The sequence below is a fragment of the Fukomys damarensis genome, unplaced genomic scaffold (assembly GCF_012274545.1).
Source record: "Fukomys damarensis isolate Sample0158 unplaced genomic scaffold, DMR_v1.0_HiC HiC_scaffold_34, whole genome shotgun sequence".
Taxonomy (NCBI): Eukaryota; Metazoa; Chordata; class Mammalia; order Rodentia; family Bathyergidae; genus Fukomys; species Fukomys damarensis.
Window position 1 is genome coordinate 13,770,828 of NW_022900946.1, and position 14,065 is coordinate 13,784,892.

The 14,065-nt window shown below is 52.7% G+C and overlaps 1 protein-coding gene across 10 annotated transcripts in view; it reads right to left on the reverse strand.

The window, feature by feature from the left end:
• Ciita (class II major histocompatibility complex transactivator) overlaps positions 1–12,781 on the reverse strand; it is a 43,016-nt gene extending 30,235 nt beyond the window's left edge. For 4 of the 10 annotated variants that reach the window (XM_010609976.3, XM_010609974.3, XM_019205370.2 and 1 more), the window contains exon 1: positions 12,450–12,780. In XM_010609976.3, coding sequence (XP_010608278.1) covers positions 12,450–12,732 — 283 coding nt within the window. In that variant the 5' untranslated portion in view covers positions 12,733–12,780. Of the gene's footprint in view, positions 1–1,746; positions 1,800–1,875; positions 1,944–2,162; positions 2,333–2,392; positions 2,449–3,795; positions 4,048–12,449 lie in introns of those variants that run through there. The other 6 variants (XR_777467.3, XM_010609977.3, XM_010609980.3 and 3 more) reach the window with 6 other exon arrangements.
• Between the last annotated feature and the right edge of the window lie 1,284 nt (positions 12,782–14,065).

A 14,065-nucleotide genomic window follows, 5' to 3' on the forward strand; every position in this document is an offset into this window, starting at 1 on the left:
ATATATATATATAAAATTATATATGTATTTGGGGGGGTACCAAGAATCGAACTCAGGACTTGCCTGGCAAGCACAGCACTGCTGAGTTAAATCTCTGGCCTCCAAATATATTTATTTTAAAAGAAAGCTTCCTAGAGTTGAAAGCAGGGTGTCAAACAGATACTTGAACACCAACGTCCATAGCAGTGTTGAAATGGTAAATTTTACATGTTTCACCACAATTTTTACAAAAAATCCTTTCTACTCTACCTTGAATGGAAACACAACAAAAAGTCACATTTAAAACAAAACAATGTTATCAAAATAATGTCAGTGTCTCTCCCATTTTGCTAAAGAGTCATTAGCAGAAATATTGACCCTAACATCCTGTGAAAGACAGCGGAAGCACAAAATCAGACACTTTGTTTTCTGGGTAAGAAAACAGAAAGGATCTGAAAAGTATCTGTTTCCTCCCTGAGAGGCAGAGTTAATTATTATCTCTCTGTGGACCCAGAATTCACATGTATGCCCCAGTGTCTGGAAAACTCCCTTCTGCCCACTATTTCCTCTGAGCACTTTCTAAAACACTTCACTAGAATCATAATAATTATTGCCAACACACGCGGATTCTCTGGTCATTTTCCAAAGTGCTGCGCAGGTCTAGATAGCGCTCGTGTTTTACCCATGTTGCAGTTGAGGGTGATGGAAAATAAACCTGAGAACCAAGTCTAGACACTCCCCCTGCGCGGCTGTCTTTCGCGCCTGCCTGAACACCCAGGACCTTAGCATCACATCCTCCTGTTAATTTCTAGACTCTGCTCCTCACAAGGTGCTGCTCTCTGGGGACCTGAGTCTCCCTGGCCCATCAGACAGACTCTGCTTATGAATAAGCATATGAATAAGTATCTACTCAGGAGGCCTGCGTTTGTGAGGCTCACACTCCTTGGCGGAGGCCCCCCCAGCCTGGGCTCCCAGGAGACCCGGGCTCCCAGGAGACCCGGGCTCAAAGTCCAACTCTGTCTACCGCTCCCTATATGGCCTCTGGCAAAAGCAAACAAAACAGGACTCAGTTTCCACAGCGATGGAATGGGCAGCTACACCTGCAGGCGTAGCCAATGGGGCCTGGGGGCGGGGCCAGGGACCAGGCACCAGAAAGGGTCCCCGGGGTGATTCCCATTTCTGGGATGATGGACTCCCTGGCTTAGACAGCTCTGAGGACCCTTCTCACCTATATGCTGAGCTTCCCGGACACCAGAGCCTCACCTAAAGCCACCTCGGGTTTGGAAAGTCACTTGTTTGGCTCCCTTGGGTCCAAGAGTAGGACGCGCCAATTTCCTTAATCTGACCGGGGAGAAATATTTATCCTTTGGAAGGAAAGGGCATGGATGGAAGGTCTCCTGTTGAAGTTAGGGGTTCCTGGCTCTGACTCCGGACGGTGGGAGGGGACGGAGGACTCCTAGGCTTGTGCCTCCTCTCCAAAGTCACCCGGGGTGAAGGGAGACTGTGGGACTCCAGAGGACGGGGGCTTTTAGGGGTCCCAGACATTAGGCACCGCGGCTCTAATGCTGCCTTTCTGGGACCTCTGGGAGAACCATAACTGCTGCTCTGCGACCCCTCAGTGTCTCTGCTTAAAGGACGTAGCTCTGGTCCCAGTGCAGGGCCGGTGTGAGAGGTCTGGAGAAGCCCCCTCCCTGATGGGCGGTCAGACAAGCGCTATCTCCAGTCCTCTGACTGCCCCCTGTCACCATCCCTGACCAGGGAGCCTACCAGGAGTGCAGGTAGTCAGAGAGGCGTCATGGTCCATAACGCAAGCAGGCTCAGCGGAGTGGCTATGCCTGCGCCTCCTGCACGCCTCGCCAGGCTCCTGGAGGCACCGAGCCTGCTGAGAGGGCTCACCCGGACGCGAGCGCTTCCTCCTGTGAGCCAGGCGCTGTCCCCGCTTTTCCGCAGACTTGCAGCGCAGCGCAGCGCAGCTCAGCCTTGGGCTGGGCGCAGCAGCAGAGCTCCGCTCAGGTTCTCCACTCCTGATGGCTGAGTAGAGTCGGTTTCCCGAATCTCTTCTGTACTTCCCCTCTGCCCTCCTTTCGGCCTTGCTGTGTGACCTCGGGCAGGTAGCTGCCAGCCTCAGAGCTTCGATTACTAACCCAGCTTTAGGGGCTCCAAAAGGGACCTTAGTGACCTACCGCGGTTTCCCGGGGTTCCTCCGCACCACTGACTGCCTTTCTCTCCCAACAGGTCTGGGGCTATGGTGAGCTTGGGGCGGATCTGTTCCCTGGCCACCCCACCTCCCCGGGGGTAGACGTTGTTTTTCCCTTTCACTTTCTCTCTGCACTGCTGGATTTAAGCAAGCAGTCACCCACATGTCCCTGCTGTGCCCAGGGAGCCTCTTTTGGAAGTGTTCTCGCGCACTCACTCGCTGGAAGCACTCCGCCTTGCGGGGATCTCCGGAGGGAGGTCCAGGCTCCAGCCCGCTCCACACAAATGGCCAGCGCCTGCGTGGAGGGGAGCCGAGCGCAGAGCCAGGGCCAGGAGCCAGCGTGCTCTAGGGCAGGAAGTTCATCACCACCCCTGGTTGGCCCTCTGTTTCTCTCCAGCTCAGCCCAAACACGAAAGTGGCAAACTGCTCCTTGATGCAGATGGACCTGAGACCCACCAGCTGAGCAATGCACCCCTCCATTCCCACCTCGCATGCCCCAGAGAGCAAAAAACTCCTGCAGGAGGGGCCCAGCTTTGGTGACCCTGTGTTCCCATCACCACGCCCCTAGTAACAAGAATCCTGTTCCTCCTCTTCCAGAAATGTTCAACCTTATTCTAACAGGTCATGAAACCTTGGGGAGGTCACTTCCCCTTCCTAGTCTTGGACTTCCTCATCTGGAATTGGAGGAATGGGTCTAGGTGGCTTCCAACCTCCTTTTCCCCCTCAACCAACCACCCCAAGAGCCTCCAGCTGCAGCCAACAGCTGGGGAACTGTTCAACCACCTCTGGCCTCAGACATTTCTAGGGCGTCTGAGAAAAGGGGCACAAGCCCTTTCCACCAGGCTACAGCAACTCCGATAATACTGGGCTTCTTCTCTGATGATACTTGGGTCCTACAAAGTCCTGGACTCTAGGCTGGACCCTTGGATCCCTCATGTTACCTTATCATCTGGGCTTCCCCCTTTGCCCATTTTACAGCCAAGGAAAACTGAGGCTCAGAGAAGGAAAGTGACTCGTGCACAGGCACATACCACACGCCTCCAGCCACAGAGCAGCTGCGTGGTGAGCCGGCTGTGCCACCTTCGGAGAGCTGAAGGTACCAGATATCTGTGCTCTCCTCTCACCATCTGTCCCCTGACCCTTGGTTCTCAACACCGGTGGGAACTGGGGAGAGGGTAGCATCTGCCAGGTGTCACACCAAGGGGCTGACTCCAGTTTTGCTTTTCCTGCTTCCCCGGAAATGGGATGGAATCAAACCTCCTCCTCCATGGGCACCCTTCAGTGTTGACTCAAAGATAGACCAGGCAGCGAGAAGATGGTTGGCCGTGGTGGCCCAGCCAAACCATCGGTGCCGAGAGCTAAGGACACACAACCTGTGAGGCTGTGCCCTGGAAGCCCTCTCCCATCCCAGGCACCCAGCCGATCCCAAGTCCCTCGACTGGAAGGAAACAGACGCTGGCTTTCAGCAGCCTGTGTTGGCAGGACACGCACCCCTCTTTCCACCCTCACCCCCAGTTCAGAGCCGTGTCTCTGTTTAACTGGCCATGGTGGAACCAACTGAAACCTCCCTCCAAATAAAAATGCGTCCCCAGCAGCACTTCCTCCCACCGCCTTTTTACCTTGGGGGTCTGGCAGGTAGGACCATGGAGGTTGTGGGGCTTGGCAGTGCATGGTATGGGAAGCAGGCGAGGCAGCAGCAGCTGGAGCCCGGCAGCCCCAGCCAGTGCCTTCAGCCTCCTCACAGATGTCTTCAGATGCCCGGAGCAGAAGCAGGTGGTCTCATCCCTAGCCTCTGCCTACACCAGCGGGGAGCCCGCCAAGTCAGTGCGCTTGCAGAGGTTGCAAGCAGGAGGCTAGCAGGAAAGCTGTCAGATTTCCTGTGTCTAAATACCCTCTAATTTGCCCTCACTCCCTTACAGCTTCCCCATGCCTCTCGTGTTAATTTCAGTTCCTTATTATAGACCAAATTGGGTGACCACAGGCAGTTGCCAGTTGTCTGCTGGGAGGGAGCTTTACTCTGATGCTCAAAAAACGAAGATGGAGCCAGCTGTCACAGCCAGTGTCCTCTGCAGGATGGGACTGTACCTGAGCCCCACACGTGTCTCCAGACAAACAGAGCTTCTGTTGGAGCTCAGCAGACTTCTGGACTCTGCTCCCCCCTACCACCACCGCCATACCAAGAGATCGGGAGTGGTACACCCATCATTTTTATTCCAAGTCACTGGACTGAAACATAAATAATAATAGACAAGAACCAGGAGTGGTGGCGCACACCTGGGAATCTGAGGAGGGAGGATCGTGGGTTTGAGGCCAGCCTAGACTACACAGGAAGACCCTGTTTCAAACAAAACAAAACAAAAACTGGACTCAAGCTAGGCATGGTGACACATGCCTATAACCCTAGCACTCTGGGAGGCTGAGGCAAGAGGACTGCAAGTTTGATACCAGCCTGGGAACCTTAGTGACTTCGTTAAGACCCTGTCTCAGAAAATGTTTAAAAAGAGTGGGTGCTAAGGATCTAATTCGATGCAAAGACCCTGAGTTCAGTCCCTAATATATATATACATCTCTGTATGTTATATATACACACACACACAAGGGCCTAACCCAAAGGTGAGACCCCTTACAGCCAGCTAGTTTGGGGTAACAGATGTGGTGCTAAATGATACTGACTACAAAGGAGAGAAAGTATCTTTTAAGTTTCTACTCACTCTCTTTAGTCATCAAAGACTAAATCTTGGTTTGGGCTGATCTGTGTTAACACTCCTTCTAAGGGGTTAACACCTCTCCTCTTTGTAGAGAACAGCCCTCTGGCCTCAGAGCCAGCAGTGGTCCAAGAGGCCTGGCTAGAATTTACTAACATTGCTCTACCTTTTTAATTTAACAATCCTCAGCTATTTAGGGCACTCCGCCCCCTCTTTTTGGTGAGACATGAAGCTCCTTTAAGAATGTGAGACAGATATGAGTAGTCTGAAGAAAAACCAAAAACAGTCAAGCAAAAAGCATAAGGCTGCAGAAAGAGTTGCAGAGAGCGCCCAAGTTATGAACGTGGTGGTACTGAAATGAATGAATGAAGTCTGGGGAACTGACTTATGGCTGGCGCACTGTTCCTGAAAGAGCCCTGGATGGGGAGACTGAGAGCCAGCTGTCACTTGCAGGTGTGTGACCTGGGACCCCTCACTCCCTATGTATGACACGAGGGTGATGCCTGTCTTTGCCTGGCAATCATTTTTGAAGCAGCCACTGCATTTAGAAGCCCCACAACGAGGACAAACGAGAAATGCTAAGAGTCAGTTTGAAACAAGGTCTGTGGTTGGGAAAAATTAAACAACACTAAAAACTAAAAACAGACACAATGAATGTTCAAGATCCCAAGTGTCAATGTCCTATGACCCCTGTGCCCAGGGAGAGGGATCCCTGGATGCTCTGCTGCCTTGAGCCACATACGAGAGTCCCTCCTCTGATGTCCCCACCTACTCCCAAACTCACAGTCCCAGCAGCTTTGTGTCTGGGCAGAGTCATCCAGGCTGGGGACACCCGCTGGGACACCGAATCCTCTCTCACTCAGACAGCAGCAGCCACCTGCTACCTGGACTCTGATCATTGCTCACCCCTCTAGGCCGACAAGCCACAAGATCCAGAAGCTGCCTGTGCCTGGGTGGAAGATTCTGAGCGAGGCAGAGAGGGTGCCACCTGTACATGCAGCTGATGGCGGAGCCAGCACCCTGGCACATGGAACAACCAGGCAGAGAGACTAGAAGGGCATGGCTGTGAGACCCAGGCAGGAGCTGACGGCTCCGAATCTCAGCAGTGGTCAGTGGAGATAGAGAGATGGTAAGAAAGAGGGCAGGAGGGCTCAGAAGTTAAATGGTAACCTTTGATACAGAGTGAATGCAGGCCAGCAGCAGAAGAAGCTAGGCTGACCCTGGGCTTCCAAGCTGGAGAATCTTTCTGAACCAGGCGTGCTGCTGTACTCCCAGCACTCTGGGAGGCTGATGCAGGAGGATCACAAGCTCAAGCCCAGCTTGGACAACTTAGCCACTTAGCAAGACACTGTCTCAAAAATAAAAACTGAAAAAGGGCTGGGAATGTAGCTTAGTGTAAAGGCCCTGGTACTGCCACACACACACACACAAACATCTAGTTGTATTCTTACTGATGTTCTCCTTAGATTGGCCAGCTGGGATAACCACTCTCATGAGCTCAGGCCTCTCATGACTGAGATGCCTTCTCCGTCCGTGCTGTTGGAGCCAAACTTGACCTTGATTTTTTTTTTAATTTTTTAATTTTTTAATTTTGAGACAGGGTATCACTGTGTAGTTGAAACTGACCTGGACCTCACGAGGTAGCCCAGGCTGGTCTTGAACTCACAGTGATCCTCCTGCCTCAGCCTCCCAAGTGCTGGGATTACAGGCGTGCGCCACCACACCTGGCTTTTAACCCTGAATTTTTTCTGTCTCAAGTCAGGATCTAGGACAGAGCCCACTCACATGCGGCAGAAGCATTGTTAAGTTGCCAGTCCGGGGTCCTCTGCCAAGTCCCAGAGAGAAGAGGGGAGGAAGCCCATCTTCCAAGCAGAGGACAGCATTCCCTGCAGCTCGGGACAGCTGCCATCCTGTTTCCGTGCACGCTCGCCTCAGCCAATCTTCTCCCTTCTCTGTAGGGTCTATATTTCATCATCTTCGAGGATCACCATGAGTTCGAGGCGAGCCTGAGCTACATAGTGAGTTCAGGGGCAGCCTAAAAAGTGAGACCCTGTTTCAAAAAAACAAAACAAAACAAAAAAATAGACCTCCTTGCTTCAAACACACTTATCACATTGTTCTTGTCACCGGAAGTCCTCTTTTGTGTCTTTTAGTAGCTGCCTTGATATTCTGAATTGATTCAAAATATTTGCGCCAATTTTTTTTTTTTTTTTTTTTTTTTTTTTTTGGTACCGGGGATTGAACTCAGGTTCTTGCACTTGCAAGGCAGGCAGCAGAACCACTGAGCTAAATCCCCCGTTCTTATGCCAATTTTGTTAAATAAAAATGTTACAGTGTATCCTTATCCATCTTAGGCATCCAACCTGGCACCCTGCAATTTCTGGCTCTTCCCCAAAGGCCAAATGACCAGGAGGATAAACATTTTTTTCCCCCACTCACAGTCATGGGTAACATTTTGAATAGGTTCAGGACACTGAGGCAGGCTCCCCGGTGTGTGGAGGACCAGAGGAGAATTAAGGCCGATTTGGCCTCCTCTGAGAGCACAAAGGAGAGAGGCTGCACTCAGGGGTGACTGCCTATTTGGGAACCGTTAAGGCAGCTGAGGCTGAGTTGTTTAGCGGAGAACATCCTCATGGATATTGGAGAGCAAGTGAATCTTGTTATCTGCACTGCTTGTGCACGTGTTTGGGTGAGTAAAGGGCCAGATGAGCGAAGGCCCGGTTTCTCTGCCTGCTCGAGGCAGGAGCCAAGTGGCTGCCCACGTGCTTTTTATCATGCCTCTTTATCATTCATCCTCATTTGTCCCAGTCAAGGAGAAACAAAGTAGCGAGTCTAGATCCCAGAGCAAGACGGCCAGGAGGGCGGGAACAGGTGACGCCCCAAAGTAGGACTAGGACGCAAAGTCACCTACAGTTGGCTCCCGGAACAGGAACCTTCGACCCAGGGTCGCTGAAACCATGCGACTACAGACACTCACAGAAGAGGGACTTGCAGAGCTGCTTCAGAGAGTGGTAAACACAACAGCACAGCTGTTTGAACTGAAGAGTACGGTGAGGGAGATCAACGGCAGCGTGTGTTTTACTATAATAAAAATTTTTTAATGTAAACGTTCTCCTTTTCTTCTGATCTTCCTGTGTAACTACCCCAATGATTAAACAAGTAAAAAAAAGGATAAATTGGTGAGTGGAGAAGAGTGGCTAAGTATGCATAAGGAGACTGTAAGCAGTTGGTGGGTGGGAGGGCGGAGTCAAGGAAAGCTGGAGGGCGGGCAGGTAAGTCACAAGCAGGTGGCTGGTGACGCAGGTGAGCCTGTGCTCCAGGGAACAGAAACCGTCCCTGGCTGGGTCAGCACCAGGCTGCAGGCTCCAGACAAGCGGGAAATCCCACGCGAGGCTCCCTCTGTTGCTCTCTGGGTGTGCCAGGGCTGACCGCTGGGAGGCGCCCCCTGGGGCATGGGCCGGGGGGGGGGGAGCTTCCTTGCAGCCCAGCTCATCCAGGGGGCATAGGGATCCCCAGGCCCAGAGCACGGCTGGCCCCGGGGCAGGGGGAAGGGGCCTGGAAGGGGTGCAGCCTCTGTTCCCCCCAGTCCTCCCAGCTCTGGTTTCCTGCATCCCAAAGCCCAGATGAGGAAGGAAGTGGGTGCCGGGGAGCTGAGCAGGCTGCGCTGTCTCTCTGTCTTCCGTAAATCAGGCAACATCCTAGAAGGAGATTTTGCTCTGGTTCTTTGAACAGAGTCCCGGTAACAAAACACAGGCACAAACTGGCACAGCGGAGCCCACAACACCATAAAATGCAAAATGCAGACTTTTGGCTGCAGTGTGCGTGGCCCCAAGGAAGCAGGCAGTGCCCACAGCCAGCGGGGCTCCCTTGCCTCCTATTTAGTGGGCTGTGCCGCCCCAGGTGCATTCCTGGCCACTGAGTCAGACCAGCTTCCGGTTGCTGGGAACATACCTGCCTCAGGTAGGACAGTATCAGGCCCTCAGGATGGCAACTCTGAGGGTGCTGTGACCTCCACTTTGCGGTGGAGAAACTGAGGCCCAGAGGGGCCCCAGGAAGCCCTTAAAGTCATACCTCGTGGCCTGGGGAGCCAGGGCTGGCACTTGGGCCAAGCAAAGCCAGTGCTTGCTCAGGCCCCAGGCTGGGGAGGGCATTGACTTGTTTGTAGATTTGCTCAGCACCCAGCCCTGGGCCCTGCCTGTCCCATGGGGCCCCTCAGAGACTACAGAAATGACTGTTCGCTTAGCTCCTTGGGCGCCTGGCTAAGTTCGCCTGTTGCAAGCTCCTTACCACTCTCCTTAGGTCCCCAGCGACCCAGCTATTGAACCCTCACGGTAGCCCAGAGAGATTTCTGTCACTTCCATGATAGAGACCAGGAAACTTGGGCTCAGAGTGGTCCAGCCGGGGCCAAGGTCACACGGTTTGGAAATAGAGAGCAGGAGCTCAGACCACAGCTGCCAGCTCCCAACCCAGTTCTTTTTTGTCACCCTGTCACTCTAGTGGTCCCTTCCCTGGCTTCTAATTGTCCTTGGGATGAAGTCGCCCAGGGCTGCCTGAGTGCTTCGACTTTCCAGTGAAACCTTTGCGTTCTCAGGATAAAAACCTGGAGTCCAGTCCTCACCAGAGCGAGCGCCCGTCCCAGAGGCGGGCTCTCTGCACCGTCACAGCTAAGACACTGGTGGTCTGAGGTACCTGCCAATGAGCCGGGCAGTTTCTGCCCAGAGATCCTTAGCCCCTTAGGGCTGGGTTTACGGTATCCTCTTGGGTTGTCTAGCAGAGGAAGCCAAGCAGAAACTGCTGTAGTAGAGCTGAACTCATGAGACCCAGGTGGCCTCTTCCCCAGGCCATGTGCAGAGGAAATTAGTCAACTCCACCAGGCCTCAGTTTACGCATGCATAAAATGGGAATAATGGTACCATGTGACCTATCCACCCACCCATTCAACATCAAACAAACACACATCTCGCGGTGCAACTGTTATGTGCTCAGGCCACTTGGTAGGCATCTGGGATGCATCGCAATTAAATCATAGATCTATGGCCACATGGACCTTATTCTTCAGTGGGAGAATAATCAGATAATAAACAGCACACGTAATACAAAAGTAGATGTGTATGGAAGGTAAAAAAGAAGTCAGCCCCAGGAAGGAGACTCAGACAGTGGGGGCGTGGCCAGGGTAGGCCTCATTGATAAAATGACATTTGACGCAAGAGTTGAAGGATGTTAGGGTTGGCCAAGAGGATACCAGAAGAAGCGTGCTCTGGGGTGGGAAGAGCACATGCGAAGGTCCTGAGGCAGAGTCTTCCAGGTGTGTTTGAGGAACAAGTTGGGTACTGAAAGAAGCAGGGGATGACAGCAGAGAGCTGAAGAGGGTAGAATGTGAAGGACCTTTTGGGGTATTGTCCAGGTTTAGCTTTTCCTCCGAGTGACAGAGGAAGCCAGTGCAGAGCTTAGATCAGGGGAGGGCCCCATCATTACAGGTGGCTGGAGAGAGGGGTTACAAAAATCCCACATGGCTGATTTCCTTTTCCCCCTCCACTGAACCTGAAGTCAGTGCCCTTTATTTCCAAGCCACCATTTCTCCTTCCCTATTCTGCTTCTCTCCAAAGGCTGCTCCACATCCCCTCCCACCTTCACCAGCCCCCTGGGAGGTGGGGAGGGGCCGGGAGCAGCCTGCAGGCAGAAAGGAGGAGGAGAGCTGGCCACAGGTCCCACCACCTCCCAGCCTCCCCCCACCACACACCTCCAGCCCAGTTCCACTTTCTGAAGTCACATGAGACCCGAAATAAAAATATTACATCCCTGGGGAGGAAACACAGCTAAATAACAGGAACCAACCCTCTCAGGAGGAGGGGGGGAGGAGGCTGAGGCGGAGGTGTCCGGCGGCAGCAGGGGAAGGGGCAGGCCTCTGGGAGGCTCTCGCTTCTCCCAGGTAGGCGCCTGCAGCCCCACCAGGGCCGCTCAGGCTCCCCTAGGTCCGTCAGGATGGACGAAGGAAAGCCGTGTCCTACAGGTGGATGGAAACCACCTGGGCGAGAACGCAACCACAAGCACCAACCCCGTGACAAAAACGTAGGTGTCACAAGGGAGTTGGAGAGGCTGGCAGTGCCCGGGTGCTTCGGGGAAGGCCATCGAAAGACGTTTTAGCTCCCAAGGGGAAAGGCTAAAGCGTATCTGTTCTCCAATCCGGCCCTCATCGCTTCCCGCCCAGACGTGGGGCAGTCTCGCTTTTTCTCTTTCCTGTTCTGTCCTGTCCTGTCTTGTCCTCTCTTTTGCTTCCCAGTTTCTGTTCTATTCTCTCCCTCCTTACCTTCTGTTCCCTTCCCCTCCCTCTCTCCTCCCCTCCTTTTCTTTCCCTTCCCTCCCCTCCCCTCCCTCTCTCCCTTATGCCCACGGCCATCACACTGAGCTACCCAGCCCTTTTTTATTTTGAGGCAGAGTCTCACTAGGTCGCTAAATTGCCCAGGCTGGGCTCAAACTTATGACCCTCCTGCCTCAGCCTCCCAGAGTGCTGGGATTATAGGCATACACCATCACACCCAGCTTCTGCTTTATTTTTCCATGTTGGGTAAGGATTCAGATTCTCAAAGGGCTCAGAGTGGAGAGGAAAGCTCGGTGCTGGGTGCTAGACTGAGCTGAACTGGGCCTGCACACAGTAAGCACTCAGTAGCTGTCAGTCACTGTCAGTATCTCAGACTTCCAAGTTACTCTAAAGCTATAAAAGGACCACAGGGGCTGGACTTTATGCCCCTAAATACCGTGATCAGAGAAGCATAGACTTCCTGAGAAGACAGGACGGCCACATGTCCTTACAAAGTATACTGCAACCAAGTGGGTACCTCTTGGACCTCAGAAGGAAAACCTAGATGGAACCTCAGAGTGGGTGCAGGCTTATTTTCCTGGTTTAAGACATATCTCTCCTTCCTTCTTCTCTTCTTCCCTTCTTCCCCTGGCCTCTGTCTGTCTCCCCTTTTCTTTATCTCTTTCTCTTTGTCTGACTGCCAGTCATACAAACGCACATGCACATACATGCAAATGCGTTTACACACACCTTTATAGATATGCACATGTGCACAAGCGTGTCCATGCACGCATAAATACATGGACACACACCCAAATGCGTGCACACGCACTCATGCATACACATGCACAAAATGCACACACACACCCACACACCAGCACTCATAATGTCCTCTGCTCTCCAGCTCTTCATCTGGTCCCCCTCTCTTCGGCACCTTATTACTCTTGTGCCTGCCTCTGTCTCCCCCTCCAGGCCGGGAGCCTGTTGAAGGCAGGAGCTGATCTGTCTGCCCCTGGTACTGACATGTTGGTGGGACCCGGGGTGGGCATTTGACCTGCCCCGGGTGGGTTTCATGTGCACAGTGTGGAAGGCAGTTCTATGTCTTCAGCACGCCCAGGCACACAGATGGAAATTTCCAAGTGCTCCTTGCTCCTTCCAGCTCTCCAGATACCCTGATCCCTGCCCACTGACTTCCCCTTCAGAGGGGAGGGAAAATCCTTGAGATGTCCCCACTACTCAGTGCCCTGGCGTCAGAGCAATGCCAACTCACCACCACGGTCCCTGCAGCCAGGGCCCCGCTCCACCTTCGGGGCCTGCAGCTGGCTCCACGCCCAGCCCAGGAAAGCCAAGTCCAGGTCCGCCTTCGCCAGCAGGGTCAGGGAGATCTTCCTGGCCAGAGCCTCGCCATCAGGCTCCCGGAGCAGGGCGCAGTGGTACTCCCTGGACAGGAGCTCCTCCTCCAGCAGTCTGTCCAGGAGGGCTTGCACCTGCCTCGGCTGGCGGCTGGAGAGCAGTGCCCGCACCTGGGCCAAGATGGTCTGGAAGTGATTCATGGCAGTGCTCAGGGACAAAGCAGCTGGCTGGCCGAGCCCGGGATCTCTGCTCACTCAGCCTGCATCTTCCAAAAGATGAAGTGAAAACCAGGATGAGGGAACCTCTGCAGTTTGTTGCCACTTATTCCTTCCTAGGAAGATTTCCTCATTTGTGCTGGAGGCCGGGGTGCCTGACGAATGGGCAGAAGAGGGCTGACTCACACCCCACAGACATTTGCGGGGTACCACCTGTGTGCCTGTGCCGGAGATGCCCACAGCCTTCTGGATTCTGTTTGAGCCAGTCTGATCTGTACCAAGAGGAAGGGACCTTGGCTGCACAGAAGACCTATAAGGCGACAGGTCTTCTCAGCCGTGGTCACAGCAAGAAGGCTTTGTGGCACAGAGGGTAAGCAGATGGGTTTGGTACTAATCTGCTTGGGTTCAAGTCTGAGTCCATCACTTGCTACTTATATGACCTGCAGCAAGTTACCTGAGTTTTTATGTGTCCATTTGTCTGTGTGAAAAAGCGGAGTGACAGTAACAGTGCTTGAGTGTGCTATCCACAGCGTGACAATAGCTCAGTACACAGGAGCCGCCGTTATCATTGGTTAATCATGCAGAGGGTTCCATCAACTTGACTTCAGCTTTGCTAAACACCTCAATCTCCTCCGCTGCAAATCTCCCTCTAAAAGACTCCAATTTGAAGTCATCTTGAGCAATGATTTTAAGGGGCAGGCACAAGATCTAGTAAGCACTTAAGGAACATTGATTGTTTGCTGATATTATCACCGAGTTACTAATGCACAAAACAGGATTTGCTCAAGAGCCAGTCTGTTTTAGGATCCAAAAAAAAAAGGTCTCCAACCCAGTTTTTAAAATCATAGCTGATTACTCTCTGTGCTATCGTGAAACACACAGTGGCCTCGTTTCCTCTCCTGGCCTCAGCTTCACCGTTTCTCAGATGGCACCATTTGCAACCCAAAGGATTCCCAACTCCAATATGGCTGATAAGCTCCTCTTAGACCAACTGTACTACAGACGACGACTACAAACTCTGGGAAATATAGGAAATAATCACGGAAAGGCATGGGAGAGCGACAGAGCAGGCAGGTACTGCAAAGGAATTTATACTCAGAAAATGGGATATCACTGGTGAACTCCTCAGTTCCTAAGTCTAACCTGAAGGCAGGTCCCAATTGGTACTACACAAGCCAGCTAAAGTTGAACATTTTTTTAAAAGAATGTTTTACTGTCTTAAATAACGAGAGGACAGAATTTGGGGCAAAAATAAACTGCTGGAAAGCAGGGGTTGAAATCCCAGAGAGGAGAGAGAGAGAGAGAGAGAGAGAGAGAG